Raw genomic sequence first — 16,128 nt, 5'->3', positions numbered from 1 at the left:
GGACTTTCTCGGTGTCATGGTTACAGTAGGTTGACATCCCAACAATGAGGAAAATGGAGGCGGGCACTGGAGTCGACAAGATTGGGTGACTTTTCCCCGAGTTATCAACTTGCTAGCGGGAGGAGAAAAGAGAAAGTTAACAAAATGGTATAAAAGGAGTTTCGGAAGCGAGACAACATAACAGACGTGAGTTCAGATGTAATTATATACACAGGGAGACTAATAGGTTTGCTTACATGGAGAATTATGCAATTTGTGGTCGTTCATTTGCTAGCTGGGTATCACCTACTCTGTTATTCGTTTCACTGAGACTGGAAAGCAAGGCAACGTTTAGTATGGCCAGCTAACTACTACCCGTTGAATCCTGAGCTATTCAGTAAAAGCTAGCTAACGTTAGCTTGGCAAGTCGACCCTGGCATAGATCATTGAACAAAATGTTAGCTACTAAATTAGATAATGTGAGGTAGCGTTAGCCAGTTATGGTACGTATCCGTCTCTGGCTGCTTTCCTGTACTACATAGCTAGCTAACTTGGCTATCTCGCTATAACTAACTGTTGTACTCGTAGTTAGCTAACTAACTGTGGCAGTGTTGACAACCCGCTTGATAGATAGGTGATCAATTTCGTGTTTTCGCACAGCCTTATTGCGCTCGCTAGATATCTGACTTTCTACCTGTGCAAAGGTGTGCTATGATTAGTTAAGCGCTTCAAATTTCGAATGAAAACCTTTTTCCATTGGAGAATATGGGCGTAACCCCGCCCTGAACAGGTGCGGAGTGGTTCGTGTGACGTTTTGCTGCAACGTTAGAACTCTGCAAATATACTTCGCTTTGTTCCAATAGCTGCAATACCTTTCACGCTGCATCAGGTTTAGTGATGTTGGTCCATTAACACATTATATATTGTGTTTGCATTTTATTTGACGGAATGATAGGTCGATGCTTGTTTTTTTTTTTTTTTAATATTTTGTCTCGTTTTTGTATTTTTCGGGGAAAGAGGACTTTCTAGGTTTTAACTCCATGAATGATGCTATCTAGAGATTCTGAAATTAATGTGTGCCTGTATATCAGTGGTCTTTGATATTTATTGAGAATTAATGTATTTATTTTTCAGTATTCAAAAATATTCTTTTTATTTTTTATTAATCCAAAGGCACTGTTATGCTGGCACTGTACTTTTCAAAAAGGGATTCTGTAATATTATATATATATTATTTACATATGACTTTTTATTGTGTGCCGTAAGCATTAAATTTAAGGCCTTTTGAATCAATCGTTCAGCAGGTTTAAATTTGTTTCTTCCTTCTGAAGGTGCTCTGAGAAGTCCAGAGGGTGACACGGCGATGATTTTGCCACAGCGGTGTCAACGCTAAGCAGCGCTCTCACCCCCGTGCTACATTTAGTCCTCTCGCTCTGCATTTCTGGAGTCCTCGAGAAAACCCAAGAGGGGGAGGAAACGAAAAAATGTTCAGGCAGGCGGAGACGGCAAAGAGGCGTATGGCTCTGCAGCCCTGCGGGCGGGTGAGGGGCGTGGAGGTGGCGCGGGGGAGGGCTGGGTACGGTTTCACCCTGTCCGGCCAGGCCCCGTGCGTGTTGAGCTGTGTGCTGAAGGGCAGCCCCGCCGACTACGTTGGGCTGCGGGCGGGGGACCAGATCCTGAGCGTCAACGACACCAACGTTTCCAAGGCTTCACACGAGGACGTGGTGAAGCTCATCGGCCGGTGCTCGGGGGTGCTGCACCTGGTGATCGCCGAGGGCAGCGGCCACCTGGACTCGTGCTCGAGCGACGAGGAGCTCGGGCTCCACGACGCCAAGAGCCACTGGCTCAAGCCCAAGATGGACTCCAAAACGCTGGGGATCAACCGGGCGGAGCGGGTCGTGGCGGAAATGCAGTCGGGCGGCATTTTTAACATGATCTTCGAGAATTCCAGCCACTCCTCCAGCAGCTCGGAGAAAGCGGCCGCCGTGAAGCCGAGGCCGCTGTCGGAGCCCGACTTCTACAGGGCCAGGAACAGCAGCGCGCGCAGCAACCCCGACCTGCTGTCGGAGGAAGAGATGACCAAAGTTCTGCACGACGACTCCGTGTTCGTGGACGTGTTTGAAACCCAGGACGATTTTACGATGGACGCCAGCATCCTGAACGTGGGGATGATCGTGGGCTACCTGGGCTCGATCGAGCTGGCCTCCACCAGCGCCAACCTGGAGAACGACAGCCTGCAGGCCATCCGCGGCTGCATGAGGCGCCTGAGGGCGGAGCAGAAGATCCACTCGCTGGTGATGATGAAGATAATGCACGACTCCGTTCGGCTCTGCAACGACAAGGGCGCCGTCCTCGCCACCTACCCCGCCGAGAAGCTGGCGTTCAGCGCCGTGTGCCCGGACGACAGGAGGTTCTTCGGTCTGGTCACCATGCAGGTTACGGATGACCGCAGCCGGGCCAAAGAAGAGGAGGGCGGTCTGAGGACCTCCTGCCACGTCTTCATCGTGGACCCCGAGCTCTGTCACCACAAGGTCCACCAGGGCATCGCCCGGCGCTTTAGTTTCGAGTGCACCCCCGACCCGGACACGAACGGCTGTCTGGAGTTCCCCCCGACGTCACAGCCGTTGCTACAGTTCGTGTCTGTGCTCTACCGCGACATGGGGGAGTCCATCGAAGGGATGAGAGCCAGGGCTTTCCTGGACGGGGACATGGACGCCCAGCAGAACAACAGCACCAGCAGCAACAGCGACAGCGGCATCGGGAACTTCCTCCCCGAGGAGAAGAGCAACAGGGTCCTGCTGGTCGACCTGGGGAGCAACCCCGCCCGGCACATTCCCAACGGCCTGTGGGAAAACCCCCAGGCCAGGAACCCCGGGCAGGCCCCGCCCCACCGCAACGGCTACCGCTACGAGCAGGAGGGGAAGTACCACCTCTCGGAGCTGCCCCACCCCGATCCCCCGCAGCTCATTGGCAGGCATCTGGGTGCCTCTGCCAGGATGGAGCCCCCTGCCCCGCCCCCCCGGACGCACTACCCTCACGGCAAGAAGGCGGGCGTGGGCGGGGCCGGGGCCGCCCACGGCGGAGGGCAGCGCTGGCTCCCGGTGCACGTCCTGCGAGACTGGCGGCACGGCCGCAGCAGCGACCAGGAGTCCTACGCCGAGTCCACCGACGGCTGGTCCAGCGCCAACTGCAGCACCCTGCCTCCCCCCATGAGCAAGATCCCCGCCGACAGATACCGGGCGGCGGGGGAGATAGCCCAGCCCTCCAGGCTCAGCTCTCAGAAGGACGAGTGGGCCAAGAAGCTGTTCGGAGCCGACAAGGCGTTCAGAGAGCAGCTGAATGGGAAACAGAGCAAAGACGGCGACAAGAAGGTAGGAGTTTTTAACTCTGTCATGCCCTTCGGTGAAATCTTCTGCAGGTCGGTCCTGCTTGCCTAACACTTAGGTTTTTCCCTACGGCAAAAATATGCAGTTGCTTTAAAACTCAGGTTCCTGCTTAACAGTTTGGTTGAGCGGTTAATTGTTCTCGTATCCATCTTATACTGTACAAATCTTACTACCGGAGCTCTGGAATAACCAGATTGAGATGTCTTAATGCATTTTTAATTATTTGCTTGAGTCATTTTATAATTATGTGTAGTCGACAAAGGGAGAGACTGGGCTGAATTAGAAATAAGAAGACATTTTGCTCAGCGCCTGTTATTTGAGCTGCAGCTTATTCTTAAATCAGCTTTTTGTGACTGAAGACCATCTGCAAGATTAGGATAGCGAATTTTGCACAGCCTCCAATCTACAAAAATGGATATAATCATATTCAGAACGACCATAATTGTCATATCCTGAGCAGTTCTGCAACTACGAGTATGTCCTGGTCTTTCTCACTTTAGTTGCAGCTGTACATCGGTTACCGAAAAGGGAGAAAACATAGTTTTCACTAATTTCGTGTCTGTTTTTCATCCCGATTATGTAGCTCTGTTCTGAAATCACGTTGCCCTTCGGCTGTGACGGTTATTCTCCATTTCGGGAGAGAATATGTTAAAGCAGTCCCACCAATGACTGGAACGGGGCTGGATGGGAGACAGGACCCTTGCGGTAGTTAAGCAGTGGAAATTTCCATCTTCTCACTGGGTGGAGGTGACATTTCTGTCACTACTTCATTTCTACCTCTTTGTCATTTCAAGAAATCCTTGGACATGAGGCGACCGCACTGAACGACGCAGTGCCAGGGGCGTTCATGCAGAAATGTGTGTAAGAGAAGGTCTTAACTACAGCCATCAAGTGGCTTTATGTTCTTTTACCCTAATAAGAAACAGCCTGCTGTCGAGCATTGTACCATTAAGGATAGAATAAATTTGGTGAGAAATGTGCGAGATCTTTATCTCCCCTTTTTTGGATATGTTTTAATGATGACACGCCGACAGCTGTATTAGGGTTTGTGTCGGCGGTGCGTGCGATTGTTGCCAGGGCAACACCGCGAGCAGAGGCATAACGTCTGGCTAAAGTGGTGCAGACGAGTGGAGTGCGCTCGCCATTGCCCTGCGTTTGAACTGCTCCAGAGTTTGCCTTTGACTTCATTACCAGAATTGCTCTTTCCGAGCGAATTAGCTGAAAAAGGTGGATTAAGGACACGAGGCCACGGAGCCGCACGTCATCCTTTTCCTGCTCCTCCATGAAAGACGTGGCTTCTCTTCTCCTCTTGCTCCCGTAACAGACACAGCATTCATTATTTAACAGTAAGCCATCTACACACCACGAAAGGCAACTATCCTGACCTTGTCTTTGTTTTTTTATTTATTTTTTTTTTTACTTTGGCTTTCCTTTAGTCACACAGGATTTATGCTCTTGCATTTCCTTTCAGAGCTGACCCTCAATATAACCTGATGATTATTTTTATTGTTTGTTATCTTTCCTGAATACATATAAGCAGTATATGTAGATTGCTTATATAGGATGGGGTAGACCTCAGTATCCTGTCCTGATTAAGACTTTTTATTTCCTGTTATCTGAAGTAAATACTCAATTTCCTGAGTTGTCCTGTTTACGCGTAGGTAATTTCCTGTTTTCACCACAGTCTGTCATTTAAAAATAGCTCTTGCAAGAAAAGAAAGCCTGAATTTGGATTAGAGGAAAGCATGTTTTAAAAGCACCCTCATGCAACAGGTAGATCTGCTGAAACCATATCCCCCTGATTTGCGGTGGTAACTTGGCATGGATGCGGGGGTTTAAAAAGCCAATCGGCTATTTGGGTTAATCCGCTACCAGCAAGTTGAGATCCCTGTTTAAATTTGGTCAGACTCCAACAAACTTCCAACACCATTTGATTCCAAGACAGGAGCAATTGCCCTGACACACCTTCAGTAGTGAGTACAGGTGCTCAGTGGATGGCTGCTTCCATTCTTATGCGTGCGTGAAGCTTCAGGTTCATTCGAGTGTTGCTGTTGCGTCCACCTCTCCTCAGTTCAGTGTACTATATGGGAGAAGGCAGCTGCATCCTTTTCAGAGCTGACATTCTGAAGTGCCCCCACAGTGCTCTTTGTTAACCATTGATCTTTGAGTCTGGCAGATATTGGCCAGCAGTCCACCATGTATCACTCTCACCTCTCTAAATCACTGACACTCTGAGATCTGGGGAGGGAACGACGGTTGGATCAGTGAGTGAATCAATGAGGAGTGCAGTCAAGCGGTTAAGTGCTCGGCTGGACCAAAAGCCTGCAGACACTGGCCTTCCAACACCAGGGGCTCTGCTTTAAGAATCAAGATGCAACATTTTATGTCCAGACGGTGGGAACGGTCAGCATTCTGATGTTCTGATTTGCGGCGGCATCCATTGTCAAATATTCAGATGGGGCTCTCTGTGCGTAAAATCAGGAATTTTAGAATCGGTGATACCATTCTGTGAAGCGTATTGAATATTCATTAAACCCAGCCGGTAATCCACAGTTTACTCTGAAGTTTTCTTTTCCTGTAATGCAAGAACCCAGAAACCCACACAGCGTAAACAATATGAGGAAATGAAATGAGTCTAAATAAAGATTACAGAGGGTTGTTCAGGAAAAACAGCATTGTTGCAAGAACGTGCACCAAAATGTTAACAATGTTATCTTCCCTATCTGCAAAATGTTAAGTGCAGTTTTGCTAAACCCCAGACAAAGTATTATTTAGGTGTATTCACAGAAGATACATAGGCAGCTCCGGACTGTTCAGCATGAGCAAAACCACTTCAGTTGACTATATTTTAGGATGGTGTCACAATACAGTTATGCTGATCGGTTGTATTGCTCCACTTTCCCCCTTTGTAAGAATGAACCCTGGTTTGATGTGGTGAGGCACTCCAGATGAGTGTCCAATGCCGTGGCTGATGTGAAGAACGATATCACAGAACCGTCAGTCCATCTGATGCAATGCTGCAATGCGTTGTGGGAGCTGGCTTGTGACTCTGTCATGACTGCTGTCCATTCTACAGGAGTCCTCCCTAGCAAAGGCCCACAGAAGTCTGTATTGTGGTGCACTGCGTCCCGGGAGGCCACTGAAGCAGAATCTATGGTTTCGCAGTCTTTGGGGGTTCCTTTGTGTTACGTCATGTGGGAGTGGCTGAAAGTGGTCTGAAAGCTGCGTCTAGGGCTGCTCTGTGAAACAAGAGAACCAAGAGACAGTGTTTGGTTAGACATACCAGAGCCGATCAGCATTTTAAGGGCCATCTGTGTAGGGTGAGCTAGGCGTGTCCAGCCGAACACTTTATCCAAGGTTTACTTTATTTAAAAATCTTATTTGCTTTCCAAAACTTAATTTCCATTGCTTGCAGAGATCTGCCAAGTGAATCGCAGTCTCCAGTGGAACACATGAAATGGTATTCGATAGAGAGGAACTGTAGGCGCCTTTAACACCTGTCCTTTGCTGTTTTTTTATGGTCACAGGAGTCAGCAGGGTGAAGTGTTTACAGGTACATCAGTGCTGTTTTATGTTTAGCAGCACTGAAAGTGATGTACCCTTTGAAGAGTGAAGAGGACTGTTTGGGGTCAGGTCTGGGAGGATTTGCAGGGGAATGCACGCGCTGCATGCACGCTGCTTGGCTCTTGTCTCAAACCGTGGAACCGTGGTACTCATTCACTTTCACACACGCCAAATGATTTCTCCGATTTTTCAGACTAAATGGTCAATCTGTGCGTTGGATACCCATTAAGTGCGTCAGGTGTCTGTTTGCTGAGCTGTCTTGTCCAGCGTTACTGCTGACACGCCTCTCAGATTCCACAGGAACGGCATCATTTGTTTGGCGCTACCCTGCCGGCCAGTCACTGACCAGCTCTTTGTGGGAGACCCCCCTGATCTCCATGGCAACGTGGAGACCTGTGAGGTGTGTGGAGGCGAGGCTTTGGGTGTCTGACTCACCGCTTTCACTAAACTGAAGTCAGCTTTAGTGTTGCCTCTGCAAGGGAGGGGGGGGGGGCTCTGTGCAGAATCTGGGTTAAAGAGGAGACGTTTACCTGTCTGCTGTATTTTAGCTGGGAAACCAGGGTGGTGCCCAGTGCCTAAACTGAGTTTCATTTCAAAGGGGCGGGTAGTAAAACAAACATGGTTTGATGGATGAGTTTCTCATCACAGGAGATGCACATTTTCCAAACGCCATCTCTCTGGCATGTCGACACACTCTGAGAGTAAATACAGTTGCCATGGACACTCACCCTGGCTCAGAGGTAAGCCCGTGACATATTAAAAATGATTGCGAGGAGAAATGGAGTTAACATAAGGATATGACTTCATCACATTGTCAACATGCAGTCTGTGCGAGCTGCTTCAAAGTGGGAGCGCATTTCATTTGCATCAGCCTCCAGTTCATATTTTCTCATTATACATATTATTGTGAGTGATTGTGTTACATGCAGATTTATTGAGTATTTGCAGAAAAGGCCCTTCAGTGAACCTTTCTTTTGCACCTTGCATCAAGAGATTTAGTATGAATTTGTCACCTGGAAAAAAAATCGCATTCATTACCTCTGAGGTAGAAGTGACACGCAAACCCTATGCCAGATGCAATACCCTTAGCAGTTAATCATTCCACTTGCTATATATTTCACTGTCATGCTACACTTTGGGCCTCAGCTCAAATCACCTTGTTTATCAGAAGAATGATCCCATATGGCTATTATCTTTCCAGTTTTGATGGTGGTAACATCATTAACTGTGATAATGTCTGAATCCTTTATCTTGCAGTTTCACTACTGTCTTTTTTACCTTGATTTTTTTTTCGGAGGTCAGAAGTCACAGAAATTGTTCTTTATTCATATTAGTCATATTAGCTGTATTTATGTCATTGCACCTTGGTTACGTTTTTATTTTTTTAGGTCGTTTGGTTGTCATGTGGCTAGATGTGTTTAGCGCAAGATTTTATACTGCAATTTAACTGCCTTGTGTATTGTAAGCTAGCCTGGATCTGTTAATGCTAATTCTGCTGTTACTGTGTTTTTAAGCTACTACTGTTGCTATTCCTAACGCTACAGATGAGTAAGCACTACTAATGATTTTTTAGTCATTCACATTGTCAGTATTGCTATAAAATAGTTTTCATTAACAGCTTGAATCAAGCTGTTAGTGCCTGTCCCTCATGTGGTTTTGTTTGTGTACAGAGGTGTTGTCTACCATGTAGTTCAGCAGCACTCAGGCTTAGCCTCTCTGAGGGAACAGATGATGTTATAGTTTACTAGAGTTTATAAAACCAACATGTTTTGGGCCAGCATCTCGGCCAGGCCTTATGAGCCCTCGGCTGTTTGCCAGTGGCCTTCTGTAGCTGGCGCTCTGTGAGGGATACGCCCCAGGTGCATACACACGCACACTCACACACACATACACACACACACACGAGCACACATGTCCGTGCATACGCGTGTCTGGCTGTCATCGCCACACCCTGTGCGCGGTGACCCACGGGGCACACCGGGGTCACCGTCACTTCCCTCAGATGCACTCTCCATGACGTCCTCAAAGGAAGAATGAAGGCTTTCAGATCCAGTGTCACATTGTCACAATGTGCACATGAAAGTCAGAGGGCCAAATTGGATTTGTGAAGAAATGCGTAGATGTTGACCCAGAGCAGTCACATTTTGTTAATTTATTAAACTAAGTATCGGTTGATATTTTTAGCCCGCACACACTCATATACATACACACACAGACACCATGTTATGTCATGCTTCTCCATGGCCACTAGGTGTCTCTATTTTGTTGTCCAAATTGTGCAGGATCAGATAGCCTTTAAATGAATGCCAGTTTTTTTTTTTTCAACCCACATTGTAGTGCAAGGAATTTATTGGTTATAAATAGCTTTGTATGCATTAGAGTTAAGGCATGGATAGTGACATTTAGTTCAGTAATGTTAATACAGTTAACTAGAATTAATACAGTTAATTATGTTGACATAAAAACATAGACTGCAAATCTTTGTAAAACTAAGTGCTGGAAGGAAAACTGTTCAGCGTTCACTGTGTAACAGTGTTTGTTTATAAAGTCTGTTTCTGAAATATATACAATCTCAAAGTTGACTCCGCGGTATTGCTTCTCCAGGTCCCGCTTAAATGTTCTGGAAAGGGCCGTGTGTAAAATGCTGAAAAGTAAATTCCTTGCTGTGATTGGAGCTGAGACATGTGTTGTGGTTTGGAGGGGAGCGGAGCGGAGGGGGAGGGGGGGAGGGAAGCCGCCCTGCTGACCGCGTACAGCGTTAGCGCAGCCCGGCGCACGGAGCAGGCATCCGCCCCTGAGGATGGAGCGTCCGCTGGGTCTGCGTAGCGGCGCACGGACGCTGAGCGCGGCCTTCCGCGGCGTTCCCGCCGGGCCGCCATGCGTTGGCATCCTCCCGTCCCACCCACCGGCCTGCTGTAAACAGGAAGGATCTGTTTCTGAGAAGGAGAGAGGCTGGGCTGATCTTCAGATATGCTGGCAGGGCCCGGGGCGGTTTTAAAATGGCAAATAATCACGCCCCGACTTCAGAGGTGAAGCAGTGACCATGGGCCAAGTCAGCCCCCCGAAACGAGCGGCACAGTGTCTGAGCCACACCCTGGTGTACCCCCTCTTTAGCGGACGTTTGAACACTCCGAAGACCGGGCATGGCTGTATCCCAGTACATGGTGACATGCATTTCAAAATAGGCTTAAGATGCTGTTGAAGTATCTGTGTTACCAACAGACTAGACCCATGCGATCAAGAAGATTACGTGTGTAGGCCTCGGGTTTAGTATCCAAATTCTTGGTGTACAGTCATTTTTCAGTCCACTGTTTTAAAGTAGTGGCAGAACCAAGACATAAGGCAAATATTACGCCTGCACTGGGCTTAGAGTGTAGGGACATCTCATTAGCACCTTGTTCCTGATTGATACTGTGGTTTTTGGCCAATCCATAGTGCAGACGTTTTCTTAATATACTACTCCAGAAGCTACATGAAGCATTACTGATTACGCTACTGGGTTGCCAGATTTTTAGAAATTAAAACAACAGGAAGACAAAATTTTGCAGTTGAACAGCTTTTTTGGTGGTTAAAACCTCTGATGATATAGACTGTGCCAAAGCCTTTGGAAAAAGAGGGGGTAATGTCAAAGATATGCACCCTGTTCAAAACACTTTTATGTGGCCTCATCGCTCAGCCCTGATCTCAAGCCACAAAGGATGGGAGTACTCAAGGGTGGTGTGGAGGCGGTGAGCTGGAGACCAGGACTGGCCTTGCAGTCATGCCACATAAGAACCAAGCCTAAGCCAGTAAGGCAGGCCGCATGGGTCTGCTCCTCGGTTTAACATATTTAAACCAAGTGATTTTAAAATGAGGTTTCTGGGAGTAACAGGGCTTTGGTTGATGTGCAGGCAGTGGCAAGGCAAGTCCTTGAGCTAGAGCAGAGCTTAGGTGTGGATTCTCCCTCGGCTCTGTGTTGTCCCCTGAGCAGCGTGGCGCTGTAGTGTGTGGCACGGAGCCGGGTAGCGAGCCGGTGACGAAGAGGTCAAACCGCAAGCGCAGCCCGCTGGGGCACCCCCGAGGGAGCTGGGATACGTGAGCAGCCAGCAACGGCCGCATCCTCCCCCCCCCACCCCCCCCCCCCCCCCCCCCCCCGTATCCAGGCAACGCTGACGAGCATCTGATTACCGTGGGGCACGGAGACGAGAAATGCCAGACCCGTGGCACGCGTCCGCCGCGCAGTGCCGTGCGATTCGGCCAGCTCACTGTAACCCACGCTCTGCCTGCACGCGCACCACAGAACGCCATCTTCCCGTCCAAGCCAGGGTTCTGTCTGAGCGAAGTATACTGCGTGTGCTGCTGCTCCTCCATACAGTCACTTTGCTCTGATTTCGCCTCAGATTTCTTCTCTTCCACCAGTTTGTTTCAGTAAATTTAAAAAGACTTTGTGGTACTCCTTGTCTGACAGTTTGAATATATGTCTTCCCAAATGGTTGCAGCTGAAGTTTTCTCCATGCTAAAACGCAAGTCCTGTAGAGGCAATGGTTTACTTTCAGATAAATTTTATTCACGCACGTACAGGGCTCTCCAAGCTGTAGAATGTGAGATTGTTTGGAATAACTGAGCAAACCAGGAAGAATGTGCGCGTGTATCTGCATGTTGAACGGCCCTTGGTTACATTCTCAGAAGATAACAGTCAGTTAACTTACAAAAATACTCTACATGGTAGAGAGGGCAGATAACAGCGTTGGGTATGGCGAATGATTCAGCGCACTGATATTTGGAAAGAGTTTTACATGAGGATTTCTGGTTCTTTTTCTCTGAATCTTAAAGTGACCGTACCGAAGTTGACTTGTGTAACTTGTTTTCCTTGAAGGAGTCAAAAATAAATGGCCATTGGAAAGTTCCCAGAAGTATTTCACAGTTTTGATGGAGTCTGTTATCCAAAGTGACAAACCCTTTTTCTGTATCTTCCTGGTAATCCCTGTAACGTTCATTCAAGGGAACTGATTTGCCATCAGGGATTTGAACTCGTACCCCTGGCCCTCAGGGAAAAGTCCTAAATAGACTGTCTCTCAGGGCTGAGTTGAATATGTTCATGTAGCTAAAGATGTGAATTGCTGTAGTATAGTGTATAACGCTGAAGTATAAATCGGATAACTTCAGCTGCGGTTCTGTAAAAGGAGCAACAACTAAAACTGTAATTGGCAGCTGTTTCCCCATATCAAAATGGGAAATGTAACTCTCATTTTCTGTTTATATAGCACTTTCTGTCAGCCGGCAGTAGAGTTTTGGAGATGAATTGTAGAGACCCCTGGGTCTGGTGTATGAAATTACACGTTTAATGGAAGTTGACTGGAATGTCTGGAGTCTGTTTCAAAAAGGCTCACTAATGCTCAACTAACATGGAGAAGATAGGTGGCTGGAATCAGTAGATTTAAAAAAATGAGGTGTTTTGTTATTTATCTGTAATTAGATCTGTTTTTAGGCAATTGATTGGTTCTGACAGAAGATGTTTTGTGCAGGAAGCAGGGCAAATTACATGGTAGCACCACACACGGTACCATGGTAATTACTCCAAATTCTTTTATCCTTGGCCTGAAATTTGAAGCCTGCGCCATCATTGAAGTTGCTGGGCTTCTGACAGAGTAGGTTTGTAAGCTTGTTTAGGTGTCTCTTTTCACCCCAGTGCAAGCTTTGCAGTTAAATTCAGCCGGGGTGTGAGCATCAGTACATTTGAACATGAGGGAAAAAAATGCTTTGAAACACGTAAAGTAAGTTCCATTGTGCAGAAGGCTCTATGCACTATTTTGCATTACGTTATTGTCATTTAGCAGACAGTCTTATTCAGGTTACAGTTTTACACGTTATCCATTTATATAGCTGGATATTTACTGAGGCAATTTTAGGTTACGTACCTTGCCCACGGGTACAACAGCAGTGCCCCAGTGGGGAATCGAACCAGCAACCTTTTGGTTACAGGCCCTGCTTCTTATCACTATGCCACGCTGCTGCCCGTACTTTTCACTGTATGGGCAGCATATTCGAAAAAACTGTACTGAGTTTGGAGTTTGGCGAGCGGGAAATGGAGCCGTGCATCTGAAATCTCTTAACCCAGGGGTGCTCTCTGCTGTAGAGGATAATCTCACAGCGTCTTATTAAAGGATCTGCCTCTCTGTGCCGGCAAATCTACCCAATTGTGTAATGCCTGTCAGTGCTGGCGGATGGTGTTGAAGCAGGGGTGTTAATACATGATGTGTGTCTGTCTTCCTCCCCCGACAGGGCTCCAGGTTTCGGGGGATCGCCGTGGGCTTCCCCCACCTGCCCCAGCGCGCCTCCGGGAGGCGGTCTTTCGGCCGCTCCAAACGCCTCAGTCTGGCCCGCTCCCTGGATGACCTGGAGGTAAGGACCCCTTTCAAAGAATTGAGCCCAAACACTCATTTTTACCTAGTGCTATATCTCTGTTACACGGTGTCACTGGCCAGAATCAAAGTGTCCTATGGGAACTTATCCATAGTTCACCCTCCTCAGTGTCTTTGAATGGGGCTGTGAGTTTGAACATGGCTTCTAGCCTAGTGTTCTTGGAATGTTAGTTTTACATTTGTAGCTTTATTAGACTGCCAGTGTAGACAAACCCAAATCCAGCCACAATCAAAGACCGTGACTGACTGTCTTTTCTGTTTTCTGAGGGGAAAAAATGTATGTAGAATGAAATGTGTCTCCATACACAAGTGTGTCTTTGTGGGAAGGGCAGACAGAGGAAATTGTCCGAAGAACATATAAATGTTTTGCTCTTGGGATAAGACCGGGGCTAGATGTTTCCGTAGTTTAGTTGCTAACACAAACAATGGGTAATTGGATTAATTACTACTGGTTGGCCGAGGATTGATGTCTAAGCTAACTGCGCTTGGAGCTTTGATAACTGTAAAGGAGTAGATGTTAGCAAGCTGCTTTTCTGAAAGAATGAGAACAGCAACTTTTAAACTCATTAATATCAGCTTACTCATGTGTATGTTTTATTTCAGCTTACTTTGCTGTGGTAAATCTGAATTAGCTGGCCATTCAGTGCACTGTTTTACGATAATTACACAGGAAATGATAGGAAAGCATATAATAAGAGCATGTTGGATATACAGTTGGGGGTAGTGCGGTTTCTGTTTTTTTTTTCTATGATTTATTTACTGTCGGTTCACTTTTAAATGCAGGATGCCAGCCAGCACAGCTACTGTAGCTACTGTATGCTGTTAGCCTGACCTGTTTTCTGGTTTCACACATTATTCATGTGCTGTCCTCTGGTGTGACAGGCCGGAGGTTTTTTTTTTTTCCTGCTACCTTTGCCTTCCGGTCCCGTGAACCCTTTTCTGCCCTGCACTCGCAGCGTGGCCGCTGACAGAGCGCGCTTTGTGTGGGAGCGGAGCTCCCGTGTCTGCCGGGCCCGTTAATGAGAGCTGATGAGCAATGGGCTGACATTTCCCTCATTAGCAGCGCTTCGGGACCTCCTCCGTGTGCGTGAGCACACACACACGCACACACGCACACACACACACACACTCTCCCACACACACACGCGCGCACTCACACAGTCTCCAATTAGCGTCCTCCTTGGCATGCTCGGCGCTGGTCCGCTCAGCCATCTTGTCAGAGGACTGTTTACTCACAAAGATGGCAGCTTATCCGTGCCCGCGGTATGCAGCGCGCGCCCTGCCCACTTTGCACAGTGTCTTATCTCCCTTGCAGGGCGGATGCTTTCGTCCGTGTCTGCGCTGTCGTGGCACAGAATGTAAGGGTTCCTTCCGCAGGAACTGTAGTTTTATTAGCATTGCGGTTTTGAAATCCCGTAATCATCATAATTGTTTGCTGGTACATGTACATGCATTTTAATATTCAATAAAAAAGTGATTTCAGGTTTTCAGCCTAATAAAGCGAAAGAGAACATTCTTATATTAATGGCTCATTTTTGACCAAAGAATTAGATACAACCTATAATTGTAAGCCCTCAGCCTTCAGCAGTGACACAGCACTTTGTTGCTAAAGTGATGAAAGTGAGTCATGTTTGGTGTGCTGTGCATCACTGTGGGCTTGCAGAAGTGTCCTGCTGAATTGAATAGCACTTCACGTTTAATACTGGTTTGAGAATATCTTCAGAGTAATTTTGACAAGGCAGGTGTACAACCCATGAGTTTTTTTTTCTCAACCAAAGGCCTGTTAATGGCATCAGTAAGCGATGGCAATGGTGAGGGACCTTGGTGTGTGACCAGAAGTATGTAGTATTCAAGCCCAGGCGGGAAGCCTGTGTTGTACACTAGAGCAGGGTCAGCGAATGTCTCATCCACCTGTGCGTGGAAAATATGTAAAGTAAGCAGTTAAAGTATGATAAACTAGTCATGGAACATTGAGGTGCGTTTTATATGCTGGAAGTATGTCAGTGTGTTGATACCTGAGTGAGGGCCAGGCAGAATCCAGTGGCTATATTTCATCCTGTCAGTTGTGAACGAACACCGTTTATTGATTGATAGTGCCTTTTGTGCACTTCCAGTTCACTGGCATTGCTGATTATTGATTTGTTCTACAGTATGATTCAGTCTCGTGTAACAATTGTCTGCATGTTTCTTGAATAAGCATTATTGAATTGAACCTGCTAAGGAGTCAAAGCCTATACATGTACGTGTAGGGAAGCGTTAAGACGTTGTGCATTTAATTGCTTAGATAGGGCATCAGGGGAGGACATTTGTGTGAGGAATGGAAAATTTGCAACAGAGGCCATTTTGTAGAAAGGTGCTTTAAAGAGGTGAAGGTGAAAGTATATGGATGGGTGATGTGGGAAGCCAGGTTCCTCTAGTTTTGGAATGGGGAGGACTACAGAAAGGGGGAACAAGGTCAAAGACAGCAGAAACAAGCTGCTTTCACAGATTCCCTGCGGTGACAGACTCACATGCAGCAAGGGGTTATGGGAAGTCTGAGTGAAGACTTTCATCATATGTCTAGATAATTGTACACTAGCCACATAGCCTATCATTAAGTCAAAAAGGAGTGGGACAGGGGAAAATAATTGCCCATAGATCCAGAATGTGGGCTGAATACACAACATAAAAGGAGGCAATGCATTACCATTACTGTCGAGCAGAGCTAGATTATATTTAGCTCATGTTGCAGAAGAAAGGTATCATTTTGAAGACAGTATTGTGATCCCAGTCGAACTCAGACCACCACACGCTCCCAG

At 47.2% G+C, this 16,128-nt stretch overlaps 1 protein-coding gene across 1 annotated transcript; it reads left to right on the top strand.

Moving 5' to 3' along the window:
- Positions 1-1,463: 1,463 nt before the first annotated feature.
- LOC118769371 (regulator of G-protein signaling 12-like) lies at positions 1,464-14,298 on the top strand. The gene is made up of 3 exons (XM_036516405.1): positions 1,464-3,350; positions 13,191-13,310; positions 14,287-14,298. Exons 1-3 carry the CDS (start codon positions 1,464-1,466, stop codon positions 14,296-14,298), a joined length of 2,019 nt encoding a protein of 672 aa, XP_036372298.1.
- Positions 14,299-16,128: the final 1,830 nt, after the last annotated feature.

The sequence above is a fragment of the Megalops cyprinoides genome, chromosome 22, assembly GCF_013368585.1.
Source record: "Megalops cyprinoides isolate fMegCyp1 chromosome 22, fMegCyp1.pri, whole genome shotgun sequence".
NCBI classification, from domain to species: Eukaryota; Metazoa; Chordata; class Actinopteri; order Elopiformes; family Megalopidae; genus Megalops; species Megalops cyprinoides.
The sequence above is the reverse complement of the archived record's forward strand: the minus strand, read 5'-3'. Positions and strand labels throughout refer to the sequence as shown.

What these genes read in the sequence shown, in the direction of transcription:
- LOC118769371 (XM_036516405.1), top strand. Translation starts at nt 1,464, where the DNA reads ATGTTCAGGCAGGCGGAGACGGCAAAGAGGCGTATGGCTCTGCAGCCC. An exon ending in GCAAAGACGGCGACAAGAAG is followed by an intron (nt 3,351 to 13,190) that starts GTAGGAGTTTTT and finishes CTCCCCCGACAG; the next exon opens with GGCTCCAGGTTTCGGGGGAT.